The sequence below is a fragment of the Zootoca vivipara genome, chromosome 3, assembly GCF_965207765.1.
Source record: "Zootoca vivipara chromosome 3, rZooViv2.hap1.1, whole genome shotgun sequence".
Classification (NCBI taxonomy): domain Eukaryota; kingdom Metazoa; phylum Chordata; class Lepidosauria; order Squamata; family Lacertidae; genus Zootoca; species Zootoca vivipara.
This window is the reverse complement of record NC_142586.1, coordinates 98,888,880-98,904,834: the sequence shown is the minus strand read 5'-3', so window position 1 is coordinate 98,904,834 and position 15,955 is coordinate 98,888,880. Positions and strand designations below refer to the sequence as shown.

The 15,955-nt window shown below is 43.0% G+C and overlaps 1 protein-coding gene across 2 annotated transcripts in view; it reads left to right on the top strand.

Annotated features, from left to right (window-relative positions):
• The window catches only part of THADA (THADA armadillo repeat containing), a 149,327-nt gene that overhangs the window by 13,404 nt on the left and 119,968 nt on the right, over window positions 1-15,955 (top strand). For both annotated transcript variants that reach the window (XM_035111204.3, XM_035111205.3), the window contains exons 10-21: window positions 2,115-2,335; window positions 2,638-3,329; window positions 4,017-4,168; window positions 4,268-4,423; window positions 4,622-4,744; window positions 6,206-6,329; window positions 8,272-8,423; window positions 9,074-9,287; window positions 10,495-10,630; window positions 12,216-12,352; window positions 12,623-12,769; window positions 14,452-14,609. In XM_035111204.3, the coding sequence (XP_034967095.3) occupies window positions 2,115-2,335; window positions 2,638-3,329; window positions 4,017-4,168; window positions 4,268-4,423; window positions 4,622-4,744; window positions 6,206-6,329; window positions 8,272-8,423; window positions 9,074-9,287; window positions 10,495-10,630; window positions 12,216-12,352; window positions 12,623-12,769; window positions 14,452-14,609 (2,412 nt within the window). The remainder of the gene's footprint in view (window positions 1-2,114; window positions 2,336-2,637; window positions 3,330-4,016; window positions 4,169-4,267; window positions 4,424-4,621; window positions 4,745-6,205; window positions 6,330-8,271; window positions 8,424-9,073; window positions 9,288-10,494; window positions 10,631-12,215; window positions 12,353-12,622; window positions 12,770-14,451; window positions 14,610-15,955) is intronic.

Below are 15,955 nucleotides of genomic sequence, written 5' to 3'. Positions count from 1 at the left end.
TTCTGATGAGTCAGCAAGCAGACAGCATTGGATGGCACTCAAAATGTGTTAAGTCAACAGTTGGAAGGGAGAACTGTTATGAAAAATATAGTGGCCGTCTCAGTGTTGTTCACAATATGTCATCTTTTGTGCTTGATCTAGCCCAGGCATCCCCAGACTATGGCCCGCGGGCCAGATACGGCTCAAAGGTCTCATTTATCCAGCCCGCGGCAACCACCGCTGCCGCCGCCTGCTCTTACTGGCGCGCTGCGGCGCGGCTGCCCACTTCCGGGTCGCAAGAGCACCGGGAATAGCTTGCGCGAATGCGCAAGCGTCATTTCCGGTGCACTTCCGGGTCGGGGGAGGCCTGTACGCATGCGCACAAGCTATTTCTGGTGCTCCTGTGACCCGGAAGTGCACCGGAAATAGTGTGCGCGCACTCGTATGGGCGTGCACTCACCCGCCCTCTGGCTCGCCGCACGATCTGTGCTGCAGGCACTGGCCTGAAGCCTGGTAAGTTTGGAGACCCCTGATCTAGCCCCCATTATAAGAATTTTTAGTCATTTCATAGTACAATCTTATACGTATCTACTCAGAAATAAAAACCCTTTGTTCAAGGGAAATTCCTTGCAGAGTGCCTTAGAGCGCAGTCCTGCACATTCCTAGTTAGAAGTAGCTCCTGTAGAGTTCAGTGGGGCGGACTCCCAGTTAAGTGTGCATAAGATTGCAGCCTTACAGCACAATCATAACCGTGTCTGCTCAGAACTAAGAACTATCAGTCGTGTTGAATTTGGTGGGATATGAAATCTATGCATGTGTTCTCCAAAGTAAAAACCCACTTGGCGTCAGTTGGACTCTTTCCTCAAGTGTGCATACGATTGCACTATTTATTTTACCCTTGTTAAACTTGTATAGGGACCCAGGTGGCGCTGTGGTTAAACCACTGAGCCTAGGGCTTGCTGATCCGAAGGTCGGCGGTTCGAATCCCTGTGATGGGGTGAGCTCCCGTTGCTTGGTCCCAGCTCCTGCCAACCTAGCAGTTCGAAAGCACGTCAAAATGCAAGTAGATAAATAGGAACCGCTACAGCGGGAAGGTAAACGGCGTTTCCATGTGCTGCTCTGGTTTGCCAGAAGCGGCTTTGTCATGCTGGCCACATGACCTGGAAGCTATACGCCGGCTCCCTCGGCCAATAATGCGAGATGAGCGCGCAACCCCAGAGTCGGTCACGACTGGACCTAATGGTCAGGGGTCCCTTTACCTTTACCTTACCTTTAAACTTGTATAGGCTGCCAATTTTCTGAACATTTCTTGAGTCTGGTGCTTTCTGAATACCAGATAATTTGTGGTGGTACTAGTTCAGTCATACCTCAGAAGTCGAACAGAACCCATTCTGGAAGTACCGGTACGTTCAACTTTAGAAATGTTCAACTTCCAAAATGTGGCTTCTGATTGGCTGCAGAAAGCTCCTGCAGCCAATTGGAAGCCATGGAAGCCCCATTGGATGTTCGGCTTCCAAAAGAACATTCAAAAACTGGAACACTTACTTCCGGTTTTCGATCGTTCGGGAGCTGAAACGTTTGACTCCCAAGGTGTTCGGGATCTGAGGTACGACTGTATGCTGTATTGCTGAATTGTTCAGCGGTGGGAATCCCAAGGAAAAAATAACTTGAGAAAGGTATTAGAAGATGCTGCTGAGTTTTTGCCTCGTTTCCCTTTTAGAGTGATTTGATATTTCTATTCTAAATGGAAAGCTTGGGATAAGCGTATTTTACAAGCCTAGCACTGATCATGGGAGCAGGGAACAAAGAGATTAAATTTATAATTTATAGTGGATAGGCATAACTACTTGTGCTTAATAGTGCCATGATGGAAAACATGCAAAGAATCATAGAATCGTAAAGTTGGAAAGGACCCTGAGGATCATCTAGTCCAACCCCCTGCATTGCAGGAACTTGGAACCTTGGCATTATCAGCACCAGGCCCTCACCAGCTGAGCTATCCATGCTGAAGACTGTTTACATGTTAGCAGCTAGTATTGTGCTTCCTTGCAGTTTCCTAAGGGTCTGGCAAAGCACAGTCTTGTTTTTTTCTCTCCTTCCCTGTGGTTTAATTAACAATGTATTGCCTTTTGCAGATCAGCGACTTGCTTTGTGGCTCACTGAAGCATTCTGACATACCAGACTGGTTTGTGGACAGCTGTGGGAGTCTTTGCACCGCTGAGCTTTCTGACTCGGTCCTCCTTTTCCTCTGCCACGGAGCACTTGCTATGCTAGAGTGGAAGAATGGCAGCATGGATCAGAGTATGGAGAAGCTGCTCTCGGATATTGCCTTGACTTTGCTGACCTTGAGTACACGGTAAAACTACATTTTCACCATGTGTAAAAACTACATTTTTACCATTGCGTTTTGTTTTTGTTTTTTTAAAGTCATTTTTATTGATTTTCCAATAAAAGTAGCCAATTAACATATCCATCAAATCATAATCCACTGCCAGTTCTTAATTCTGAAAGTAGATTGCAGTCTCTTGAGAGTTGGCCACCCCTGACATAGAGCTTTATAACGTTGTGAAAATTGGCAAAGATTTGAGGATCAAAAGCATTCCACTTTTAAAATACAGTAATCTTTCTCCATCCTGATACCCCACTTCTCTCTTGAAGGCTTAAAGAATCTGTTATGGCGGCATCCTTGTCCAGAATTTTAGCTATCTGGACGGCTTCGGCGTTGGATGCTCTTCAGTCAAGTTCGGAAAACCTGAAGTGTAGCCTCAGTGGAAACTCGGGCACGATTGGAAAAATGCTGGATTACGTCTATGCTCATTGGGAGCACCCTCTCGATGCGGTTAGACACCAAACCAAACTGATATTTAGGAATATCCTCCGAATTCACCAGGCCTCAGCAAAAGGATCCATTGTAAAAGTGGACCCTTTCTTCTCAGGATTAACAGACAACTTGCTAAGTTTAGAATGGCACGTTAAGGGCAAATACTCGTCACTTGCCTGCCTTGTTGAATGTGTGGGCATTGAAAATATTCTGGCAATGGACAGGACAATTCCTGCGCAGATCTTGGGCGTCATGAGTGATCAGTCTTTTGCACCTTACGCAAGTGATTTGTTGGAAACCATGTTTGTGAACCACAAGAGACACCTTGAGTCCACGCTAGAAGGGAACACCTTGATCGACAAATGGCACGAGGTGTGGGTGTCTCCCCTGCTGTCAATTTTGTGTGACGGGAATCCAGAGCAAGCCACCTACGTGACAGATTATTACTTACCCAAGCTGCTGAAATGTAGCCCCGAAAGCTTGAACTACATGATTATAATTCTTCATACATCAGCTGAATCTAATGTTGGTAAGACCAGACTTCATACCTTGTACTCCAGGTGTGTTTAAACTGGGCAGGTGGGTGGGGAATCCTGCTCTCCTCTTTGGCTTGTTTTGACAGGTAACTTCTCTGCAGAGCACAGGTGGGAGAGATTCTAGGATCTCAATTGCTCAGAGCACAGGTGACAAGAATCCATCTTGATGGCCAAGAACATAGCTTAGAGACCCACCTTTTATGCCTTCACATAATTTTGCAATAGAGCAAAATAAATTTCACCTTACCCTTTCCTACATACGGCTTTCCTTGCTTCTTATCAGTGAACTTTAATAACAATAAGCAAACTGGTTTTTCACCCAATTTTTTGTTTCTTCCTATAGAAGGGCAATTTTTAAAAAAATTTTTAATTATTGTTGTACTGAATGGTTGACCGCTAGGTAAAATGTGTATACTGAGAATTTAGAGAAGGAATTTAAAGTTGCTGGTGGTTAGGATACCTTTAGCAATATATTCTTATGCCTAACAGATTTTGATTTTTAGAGTGTTGTTCTTAAGTAGTGGAGCTGGAAGTGGTGAGAAATTGCTGTTTTTGTAGCAGCATGAAAACAAAGGCTTATTATTATTAATAAACATGCCGTCCATCTGACTGGGTGGCTTCCAGCAAACTAAAACATCAAAAACCATTTAACACTGAACCTTTAAAACTTCTCTGTGCAGGATCTTGCTATACCAGAGGAGCACTCGGAGCTTTGATGGCATGCCTGAGAACAGCAAGAGCCCACGGGCACTTAAAGTTTATAGACATGATGCATAGTGGTCTTGTATCCATTACCTGTATCAAACAAGGTTTAGTTCATCAACACGATCAGGTACAAGTCTAAGTGTTTTGTGCATGTGTGCTCTTTAAGTTTTACATATATATGTTACAGAGGAAAACTTCGTTAAAAACTTCCTTGTTGTTTTAAAAGGTGCGAATAGATGCTTTAGGTTTGCTTTGCGAAAGTCACCGGAGCACAGAAATTATTTCCGCCGAAGAGATGCAGCTGATTGAGTTTTTTATTAGCTACAACTTGAACAGCCAGTCTCCAGCTGTGAGGCAACAAATCTGTTCCCTGCTGAAAAAGGTAACTTTTAAGCATAAACTTGAAATTCCACAGGCGCCTCTTTAGAAGTTCTGGGCACCTTTGCGACAAATGTTCTCAAACTCCCATTATGTTTCGCCCTTGCTTTTTTAAAACATGAAATAAGTTGCGATGTCCACTTCGATGTTTCTCGTTGGGTGGCATCATTGTACTGTATTTATTTTTCTTCTTCTTCTAAAGTTGTTCTGCCGGGTACATGAGAGCTCCCAGACAGTTCATAGAATGCAGCAAACGAAGTCCAAGCAAGGCCTGGGCAAACATTCGATTCCATGGGATCCATTAAAGACTTTGCATCAGTACAAGGTACGTGTGCACAGAGCTTAAGAACTATGTGGCAATTTTCAAACATTGCGGTAGCCACAAAAGCGGAGAGTGTGATCCGTCTGTGGCAAAGGACAGTCTGAGACACGGTGGGAAAGAAGACATATGAAATCGCCTTTTACTGGCTCAGACCACAGTGATTGGCAGTAGATCTCCAAGTAGATTCCAATTGAAGGGAGGGGTTTGCCAATTGTGTTATTGAGCTAGATCTGATTGCCTGCATTGTATGAATTCTGGCTTAGCCCCCCCCCCCCCATATTCCTGGGATGCTTTTCTCCTTAAAATGCTTTTAGTGCCTCTGTGTCTCTGTGTTAAAGTGTAATGAAAACATTCAATAGCTAGACAGGATGGCCTTGCCAGAAAGCACAAGGAGCATCAGGAGATGCTCAAGGTCTACACCAGGAGATGACGCATATATCAGGCACAAGAGGCAAGATAGATAGGAACTCAAGCCCCCACTCAAGGCTGCTTGAGGATGCTACCGGGGTAAGCATGAATCAGCATGTGTTGATGAGAAGGACAGGATACGGATCTTCCTTGTATGTACTTGTGACCCCGTTGTGTTTATGAGAAGAACCGGACACAGGAAGATCCTTATATGGACTTGTAACTTGTGACCCCCTTGCGTGCGCACATTTACAGAGGAGGGGGAAAGGAGCCCAAGAAGTGTATAAGAATCTTTGCAAATTTGTGTTTCTTTACTCTTGTCGTGAGCTGATCACCAAGAGTCTCTTAAATTTAAGAATTAAATTCTTTCTCTGGATTCAACCCTCGGTGTTGTTGTTGACTCTCTCTGTCCCTGCCTGGGCGCAACTTAAGGACCCTTATCAGCTAATAAGGCTACACAATCATTGATCCTAGGGCCTTGCCCGATACAATTCTACCACTATCTGTGGCCTGCCCCGAAATATCCTGCTTTCATGCCCTAATATCCAGGCAGCAAGGCAATCTGGTACTGTCGGGAATTTCCAGATTCTCCCTGGCCTTGAAGTGCCACTAGGCATTGCAGCCAACTCCCACTCAGCCAGACTTTGGACCCCTCATGGAACATAGTGCAGGCCATTTGGAGAGGGTAGAATCTCCTTGAATTTTGAGGTGATCATAAGAAACAAGTAAGGAACACAGGGAGAGGAAGAGGTGTGGAATGTGGGAAGGATGGAAGTGTGGGAAAGGATCGAGAAATTGTAAAAATATATTGGCTCATAGAGGTTGGGTTTGTTTTTTGTTTTGGTTTTTTTTTTGTCCAGGAGGATATCCCTTTGGGGCTTGGCAAAACCCTGCCAGAAAAGGGTGACTAGAAACTGGGACTATCTCATAGGTTGGGTAAAAGGATTAATGAAATTTGTTTAGTCAATGAGAATTCGTCAAGCATATGTTTGAATTATAGCTCTGGAAGACAGTCTTCCGTTTGATCTGTTTGTGGCTTCTATTTCTCATCCTTAGGATTTCATGTCCTCTGTCTCTGATATCCTTTTTGGAGCCCTGTTTCCTGGTTCGTCCCATCCAACCAGATTTACTGCACTGACTGTTTTGGGATTAATAGCTGAAACATTTCCTGTATCAGAAGGTAAGCTGTCTTGAAAATGCGGTGGGGAAAGGTTTTGTTAAATGCCTACAGGCAGGTTATATTATAACCGAATACAGTGGCTTTTTTCTTCTCGATTGCCACCTGCTTTTTCTCAACAAAAAAATGGAACAGTAGTAGGAGCAATAACATTTTATTTCAGTAGAGAAGTACTCCAGTACTTGGAGAGTGCCGCAGTTCAAGTGCCATATGGCTTATTCGCTCCTTGCTATTTGTCTGTGATGTGAAGGGGTAAAGCTTGGTGTATTGGAGTATCTTTTTTCCTGGACCTTGTCTTGCCAAATGCAAGGTGGTTCTTTTAAAACTAGATTCAGAGGCAATACAAGGCACAAATGAGTGAGAAGATTGAATCTTTCATTCTAAACAGCAAGCAATATATACATACCAAGCAGGCACCTCAATCTGCCACTTGGAAGCCCACAAGAAGCGGGGAAGCGATCCCCCAGGTAGCCTTCGTTTGCACGGCCCTGTGGCCATCTGTCCGTCCACGAGCTTCAAAGAACTCTGCCCAAAAAACCATCTGATTGATAGATAACTAGCCTGTTAGCCTACGTGCCTTACCCGACTAGCTATGTACAGATTATTTACTAGTTAGCCACCTCTTCCCATGCTGTATGTTCTCCAAACAGTGTCTAACATCAGAAAAGGTAAAGGTATGCAGCACTATTCCTTCCTTCCGCAGATTAGGACTTCAAAGGCTGTTCTCAGCCATCAAAGAGCTGAACAAGAGATATAGAGGGGGAAGTAAACAGAGGCAGGAAGAGTACCCATGTCAGACCACTATCTCCTCGAAATACAATTATATTCTGGGTAGATTGCCCATACACTCTACATGGTTATCTCTTCCATGCTTAGCAAAGCTGTTCCTCCTCCCCTCTCTGAATAATAACTCAAACATATAACATACATACTAGCCAAGCATGTACAGAATCCGGCAATATTGCATCCCTGCCGCATTTTGAATATCCATACCCCAACAAAATTACCAGCTGTTCATAATTTTTTTAAAAAAATTACAAGCATTAAGTGTGAAGTTGTAGATACCCGTGTATGTGTGTTTTTACTTTGTTCCCATTTAAATTCCACTCGATCAGCCGGTTAATCTGGGCCTGGTTTCTGCATGCACAAAAAGCTGCCTTACACAGAGTCAGGCCATTGGTCCATCTCATTCAGTATTGTCTACGCTGATTGGCAGGAGCTCTACAGGGTTTAAAGCAGGGAACATTTCCAGACCTACCTGGAGACTCCAGGGATTGAACCTGGGCCCTTCTGCAGGCCAAGCAGGTGCCCTGCCATTGAACCCAGGGCCCTTCCCTGAATGTTTGGTTGTAAAAAAGCAACAACCATGCATTTCTCTGCATGGGGCGCATACACATTTTATATTTATGTTTGTGAACCTGAATACAAAAAGTCAGGTGACAATACAGGGAAAGTTGCTGCATGGTGATGTTTGCTGCAAGTTGTGGGATGCCAGCCTGCCTCCTTTGACTGGTTTATTCATCTTGCATGGCCTGTTGCCTGAGGAAACTTTCTGGCACCGTGCTCCTTCCACCATGATGGCAATGATCACTTTAGGCTTCTCTACGCAGCAAGTAGCTCCAAAGGAAGAGCTCACCAGAAGGGAAGAGAAATGCCACACACTTCATTTTTAAATCCTCCTGTTGCACAGGCCCTTCATGCTACGCCACCCTCCATTCCCTTTTCCTTAGCCATACCAGGTCTTGTCTTTTTGTAAGAATGCAGCCTGTCCTGTAAATTGACCCACAAAGTCTCCTAAACTGTTTCCAATTAAGTCAGTGTTGAACTGTATGGTTAATAATGCAATCAAGTGCTAAATATCTAAATGTAACGAAACAGAAGACAACATTTTCCCTCTGTGACTTATAACACGTTGCATGTGTTTGTTGGGTCTCTTTTGGAGCAGGCCAGAGCCAAGAACTGTTTCAGGTAGCTCAAGAGGTCAGCCTTCCTCGCCTTCAGACTCTACTCCACTGCTTTGCCAGCACTTTTGAGGAAATAAAGATCTTGGCATTTGACCTTCTGATGAAGCTTCATCCTGTCTTGCCTTATTTTCGGGTATGGATAAAGTTTATAAAAACACCACAATTCCCTATTCTGTAGTCATTTTTCTTGTAGAACGCTTCAACATTGGGTTGAAGGCTACTTCAGAGCGTACAGTGAGAAATGGGTTTGTTTAGCAGTGTCCAACCCTTTAAAAAGAAAAGAAAAGAAACATTTCTGTTGGATTTAGGGTAGCATTGGAATTGATATAGGAAAATGAGGGAGGGGACAAACTTTTCACTAATGCATTGTTTGTCAACTAGTTTTCCTGGTGGACCAATTGGAAGCAGAATTAAAACAGGATGGGCCAGGACCCCCAAAGTGGGGTTGCTCTTCCTCCTGTATATGCCATATTTATTTATTTTTTGCCTCTGGGTTGGCAATTGAATTAGGTATTGGGACCATTAGTACAAATCAGCAGTTTGGATTTCTTCCTGAGACCCTTCCACGTATCTGAAGATTTTGGTACCAATATCTATTTTAGTGGTTCCTGGTGGCTAGTTTGAAAAGTCCTTTTTACAGGAGATTTATTTCTCCTCCTGCATAATGACAACAACCCCCCCCCCAAAAGAAAGTATATTTTAACAAGGAGTCTGGATTAGAACATAAATCAGCACAGTATTCAACAAAGTTGTATTTAAAAGTGTTGAACTTTTTTACTTCAGGATCCTCAGCAACTGGAGTCGTTGTTTCACGTGGCAATGCATCTCAGCACAAGTACCAAGCCTTACGACTGTGTAACAGCTTCCTATTTGCTGAACTTCTTAATACACCAGAAAGGCCTGCTGAAGACCTGCTTAAACAACCATCTACCTCTGAGCACATTTCAGCCAGATGAGGATAAGTCTAGTGATCCAGTGGAGGTGAACACTTTGGCTGGTCAGTATTAAGCAGAAGAGGAAGTTTTGCTCTCTCTACCCGCCTCCAAAAGAAATCTCCCGTACATCTTTGAATGCTTTTGTTGTGACCATAGAAGACAGAGAATGACAACCAACAGAAAGGAATATACTTTGAACTGGAAGTGCCCTAATATGGCTGATTTCAGAACCTGATAAATGGTTCCCACCATAGTTGAAAGCTTGTCACTCGGTGTTTAGTCTTGTGGGATCAATTTGTTCATATACACAGGGGCTGCATTCAGTGTTAGCTTTGCACTAGCAGAAAGCTCGTGCAAGGTAAAACATCCAATTTTTGGCTAAATTCAGTGTCTAATATTAACATAGTCTTTCAAGGCACGTAGTAGAACTACAATTGGTATCAATGGTATGTCATACCCTGTTAAAGGGACGTGGGTGGTGCTGTGGTCTAAACCACTGAGCCTCTTGGGCTTGCCGATTGGAAGGTCGGTGGTTCGAATCCCGTTGCTCTGTCCCAGCTTCTGCCAACCTAGCAGTTCAAAAGCACACAAGTGCAAGTAGAGAAATAGGTACCGCTGCGGCAGGAAGGTAAACGGTGTTTCCGTGTGCTCTGGTTTCCGTCACAGTGTCTCGTCGTGCCAGAAGTGGTTTAGTCATGATGGCCACATGACCCGGAAAGCTGTCTGTGGACAAATGCCAGCTCTCTCGGCCTGAAAGCGAGATGAGCGCCACACCCCATGGTCGCCTTTGACTGGACTTAACCGTCCAGGGGTCCTTCACATTTTATCCTGTTATCTTATTGATCACATTCATTACCTTTTTGAAAATATCTTTAATGAATCAATTCCATTCTCACAGTGATTCAAAAGTTGCATGCTCCTTGCCTCAAATTATATCTGCCCTGCTCTTATGTCCTAAGAGACAAAATGTTGCTCTTTAGTGTTGGCTATAGGAAAAACCTTCAAAATCATGTATTCCAGAGCAAATCTCGTGGAAGCCAGTGGGGAAGGTTGCATTGTGGCCCCAAAATGAATGTGTGTGAGTGAGTGTGTATTCAGTCCCTCTTCCTGTTCTTCTGTTTTCATGACCAACTTTTAAGTTCAGAGGTGGCTCTCTCATGGCATCTATTCTTCAACTGTCTGTTTATTTTAAAAGAATTTGATTTTGTACAGAATACCATGATTATCACTTTGATTCCCCTCCCCCCCTGTGTTTGTACTAATATATAGTTGTCAAAAACTTGATGGTGAACCTTGAAGGAGAAATACTGCAAGCAGACAAGTCTTTACTTCAAGCGGCTACTTCATTTCCCATGTATGGCCGTCTACATTGTATAACAGCAGCTCTGCATCAGTTACCATTAAAGTGAGTAATATTGCCCCTGTATTAGGTTAGGGATTAAATAGCTTGTGTAGGAAGTGTAAGGTGGGGTGCACCAGCCCCAACCTCTATTGTCAATGTACCTGCCAGGTCCACCTTGGGGCTGAATGGGGGTTCTAATCATGTTCTGCTAAAGGCACTTAGATATCTCTATGCAAACAGGAACATGGCAGCATCCTACCCCCTGCACCCCCCTAACGGCGGAACCTCTGATCTTTGTGTGTTTAGTGTGGAGGTTTGTGGGAAGGGGGGGGGGGAAATAGGTCCAGTATAAAAAGGAGAATTCCTGGGTGCCAAGTTCAAAGTTTAGAACCTCTGCAGAGATATAAAATCACAAAATATGCAGCAAATTAAATGATGGAAATATAGGCCATTAGACCTTTAAAATATGCCCTTGTGGATCCAAAAACTTCCCTATTCTGCTAGCATAGAAAATGACTACAAGTAACCATGTTTACTTACAAACTCTCCAAAGGTCAGATTTATGTGCTTTACCATACAGCGTTCAGAAAAAGTTGCACGGGCAGTAAAACTTGGCTTAGTTGCAGTGGCAAAAGTTCCTAAATTATTGGTATAGGGTCCTATATGTGCCTGGTATAGGGTCCTCAAATGTGCCTTGTATGAGCCATGCAGACTGAGCTGCAGCAACTAGCTCAGACCTCCTTATTATGCATTGTGCTTCTCTAGTAGACTGGAAAGCAACAGTAGGCTTGATCACCCATTTCCTCCCAAGGTAAGGGAAGTGGACATAGCTAAGCCTGGAGTACTGTGTCCAGTTCTGGGCACCACAGTTCAAGAAGGATACTGACAAGCTGGAACGTGTCCAGAAGAGGGCAACCAAAATGGTCAAAGGCCTGGAAACGATGCCTTATGAGGAACGGCTTAGGGAGCTGGGTATGTTTAGCCTGGAGAAGAGAAGGTTAAGGGGTGATATGATAGCCATGTTCAAATATATGAAAGGATGTCATATGGAGGAGGGAGAAAGGTTGTTTTCTGCTGCTCCAGAGAAACGGACATGGAACAATGGATTCAAACTTCAAGAAAGAAGATTCCACCTAAACATTAGGAAGAACTTCCTGACAGTAAGAGCTGTTCGACAGTGGAATTTGCTACCAAGGAGTGTGGTGGAGTCTCCTTCTTTGGAGGTCTTTAAGCAGAGGCTTGACAGGCATATGTCAAGAATGCTTTGGTGGTGTTTCCTGCTTGGCAGGGGGTTGGACTGGATGGCCCTTGTGGTCTCTTCCAACTCTATGATTCTATGATTCTAAGCCTGTCAGGACAGCTTGCTTTATAGTATTAACCCCTTCATGCATCAATTAGTCTTTTGCATGTTGGTTATAGGAGGCTGGTTGTCCCGTAGTCTGAAGGGGGTTTCTAACTGCATTCAGCAGAGCTTGCTTAGAAGCCTCCCCACAATCAGAAATTTTCAGAAGGCTATTCTAAGCTGCAGTATGGATTGTATGATTATAGTAAAGAAATAAGAAGTATTAAAAATTCTCATAAAGTTAATATTGTTATTTTGTCACAATGAAATGTTTACTTTGAATTCCATGATTTTCTCTTCTTACAGTATTTTGACCCTGATTCCTGAATGGAAAGAGGTGGTGGCAAAGCTTATTCTGATGTCTTATGAGCTTTCTGCTGTAGTTTCTCCAGTGGTTCAGAGTTCATCACCAGAAGGTCTTATTCCAATGGATACTGACTTGGGTAATCCTTGAATCTTTCTAAAAATCCTGGCATCTCTTGGTGCAGTAGTTTTATGTAGCTTGTTCTTTACCAAAGTTGTCTTCAGCCTTCTTGCTAGTTCCCGTTATTGTCTCTCATTAGTGGGCTTCACTGTGCCGTTTGGTTGTTCAGGACATAGAACTGAAAATATCTCCTGAAGAGAGGTCCACTCAGTGTTGTGGAAATATTGATGAATCAACTGTTGTTTGGAAAGTGTTTAGTTTTTAAGCCAACTTTCTCTGTTCTCTGTAGACAGTTCAGAGCGTTTGCAGTTGATTCTGCGTGAGATACAGCCACGTGATACGAACGATTATTTCAGCGAAACAAAATTGTTCCAAGAGCGCTGCAGGCTGGACTGTACCAGTGAGGGAGTGGAAAACATTGGCACTGAAATTAGAGGTAATTTCAGGTGAACTCATGTGTGTGTACGCGTGCAAGGGAGAATGGTGGTGGTTGAGGTTAAGCATCTTTTTAGTGTCCCCACCTTTCTCTCTTTATGAACCAAAGTGGCTTATAAATGGCCTCTGTTAGAAAAAACCCTTGCCCGCTGGATTAACTCTGCTGCCTACTATTTTCATCTGTTTTGGGAAATCCTTTTAAAAGTTGCTTTTCACATCCAAGCCACTGGGTGGGGTAGTTGAATTTCACACACATATAAATGGCCTCCGTTGGGACCTTCATTTCAAAACAAGTAAAATGCTGGGAATGTTGAGGTAAAAATCCATCTATGCCACATGAAGTTAGTTTTTTAAAATTGTATCCCCTCCCTTTAATTCCTACAGTTTCATATTTCATGCATGTAGTTTTTAATAGCAATAGATGGATTGGTTGAAAAAGGGATTGTTCCTCCTTTTTAAAAGTCTTCTAACTGAATATCTGCATTTTTAATACTTTGGGCCAACACGCCTCCTGTAGCCAATCTTATTTGTGCGTTCCATTGGTGAGGTCTGACTTTACATAAGTCAGACCTCATATACATTTTTATATTTTTTATATAAAATTTATAAAATATATATATATATACTGCTCGATTATAGAAAACCTCAAAGTGATTATGACCTACATATTTTGCTGATGTAGCAGTGATCTCTTCAGCTGCCCAAAAACAACACACACACAGAGAGAGGACACCAGTGGTGTCTTGTCTATGTTAAACTTATTCTCACATTGTTTGATTGCCTTGGTCCACTGAGAGGAAATCAGGGGTGAAAACAGGTGTGTATATGGTTTTTTAGATCTTGCCCTGTACATGGAAAAGGACGTTGCAGGAAACAGATAATCCTCTGTATCTAGTACCAGGTTTTTTTTTGTGTGTGGTGCTAAACAGACTGTAAAACTGGGACGATGCTGATCACCTGTTCAGAGAGGGGACTGGCTTCAGGAAGCCAAGGAGATCTCTAATGTGAGGTCAGGGAGCCTAATCAACTGTTTGGCAGGAGAAGCTGAAGGCCTTCAGAGCAAGGACATGTTGCCTGCTTTCATTGCCTGAGATCCTACGCCATAGAGTCATAGAATCGTAGTGTTGGAAGGGACCCTGAGGATCATCTATTCCAACGCCCTGCAGTGCAGGAATGAATATGCAGCTGTCCCATACGGGGATCGAACCTGCAACCTTGGCGTTATTATTCATGACTTCTCTCGCTGTACTGACTTAGAACCTAGACATAAAACGCCAGCAACACATGCTCCTATCAATTCTGGCCTTGGGGAATCTAGTAACATAGGAAGCTGTCTCAAATTGACTCAGACCATTGGTCCATCAAGCTCAGTATTGCCTTAAGTGGACAGCAGTGGCCATCCAGGATTTCAGGCAGGAATTGTTTCCAGCCTTACCTGTTTACTTTATTTAACAAAATGTATACACTGCTTACTGGAACAAAGGGCTTCTTAAAAATATTCCTTTAAAAAATAACAGGTAATGTTGAATTTTTTTTTAATGTAATCTGTCATTTTAAAACAGTGGTATTTACTGAAATTGTGTGTCAAAATTTTACCTGCTAAAATTAAATGCCTGGGTTGCCTTGCTGGAACAGAAGTCTTTAGCTGCCTCTACATATGTCCATTATACTTATTTGTTTAAGATGAAGAACAGCAGACATGTGACGTAACAGCTCAAATGGTGCTGGTTTGTTGCTGGCGAAGTATGAAGGAAATATCGTTACTTTTAGGCAAGTTGTGTCAGCTTCTGCCTTTACAGGCGCTTCCCAGTTACCCGGATGCACTGATAACAGTAGAGCAGGTAAGACTATTTAATATTCTATGGTTTGAAATCTTCTGTCCTTGGAACTGTATATGAAGTATTGGAACAAAATAAAAAAATTCCTTCAGTAGCACCTTAAAGACCAACTAAGTTTTTATTTTGGTATGAGCTTTCGTGTGCATGCACACTTCTTCAGATACACTGGAAACGGAAGCATGATCAAGCTTCCTTTAGCGCCTCAGCCCTTGTTCCCCCCCCCCCAGGACTAATTGCAGCCATCAGCAGCCGTTAACAGCCATCCACAGGTTTACCACTCCCATCAGCCCATCACCCATTCCCACCCACCCCCACCACCCTCTGTATATATATAGGGTCTGACACTTCTGTTTCTAGTGTATCTGAAGAAGTGTGCATGCACACGAAAGCTCATACCAAAATATAAACTTAGTTGGTCTTTAAGGTGCTACTGAAGGAATTTTTTTATTTTGCTTCTACTCAGACCAACACGGCTACCTACCTGTTATTGGAACAAGTTACTGTTGGCCTTTTGTCTATCACATCTTTTTTTAAAAAAAACCTGTCTTGCCATTTTCCAAATAATGCTGATGTTTTATGGACAGACACTTGGGCGGGGGTGGGGGTGAGGGAAGGTGTTGGCTAGATGTTAACAGCAGCTGTGCTTACTTTAAAATTTCAGATTCTTTTAATTGGTTCACTTCTCTGTAATTTGGCATTGAGAAGTAGCTCAAAGGATTGTTCTAAGAGACAAAAATATTCAGGGGAGATTCGTGACGGGGAGCAATTTTGAATAAAACAGTGCTTTAGCACCGCAAATTGTTTACTGATTTTCCATTTAGGTACATTTAATTACTGTTTACACTGATTACCAGTTACGATACAGTGTTCTCATAGATGAGCATTTTAGAAAGGGCACTTTCAAGTGTAATCTGAAGTTGCTCTTCAGGCCATCCATACTTGGGGAGTCTTCCATTTATTTCACGGAGGGGGGGTAGTCGTATATCTATCCATTAAACATTGAGAATTTGTTTAACTGACTTCAGCTTCACTTCCACTTATATGTTTCTCATTTGGCAAATGGCAAGGTGAGAGCCGATGAAATTGCCATTTTAGTATAGCTTTTATGGTCTGCAATTTTCGACAGCAAACACATTGATGGATTGAGGGTATCGTGTTCCCCACAGGCTGGATGACAGAATTACCGTATGCCCATTCAGGGCTGCTTTTCTACCCCCCCCCCTTTTAAAAACCTCACGGAGGCTAGCACACCATCTGGGACTGTTCAAGAGAACGGACTACAGTGTTTACAAGAAATTAGCTTACCACAAGTATTTCATTTGGAAATATTTTGGATTTATTAGATTTCT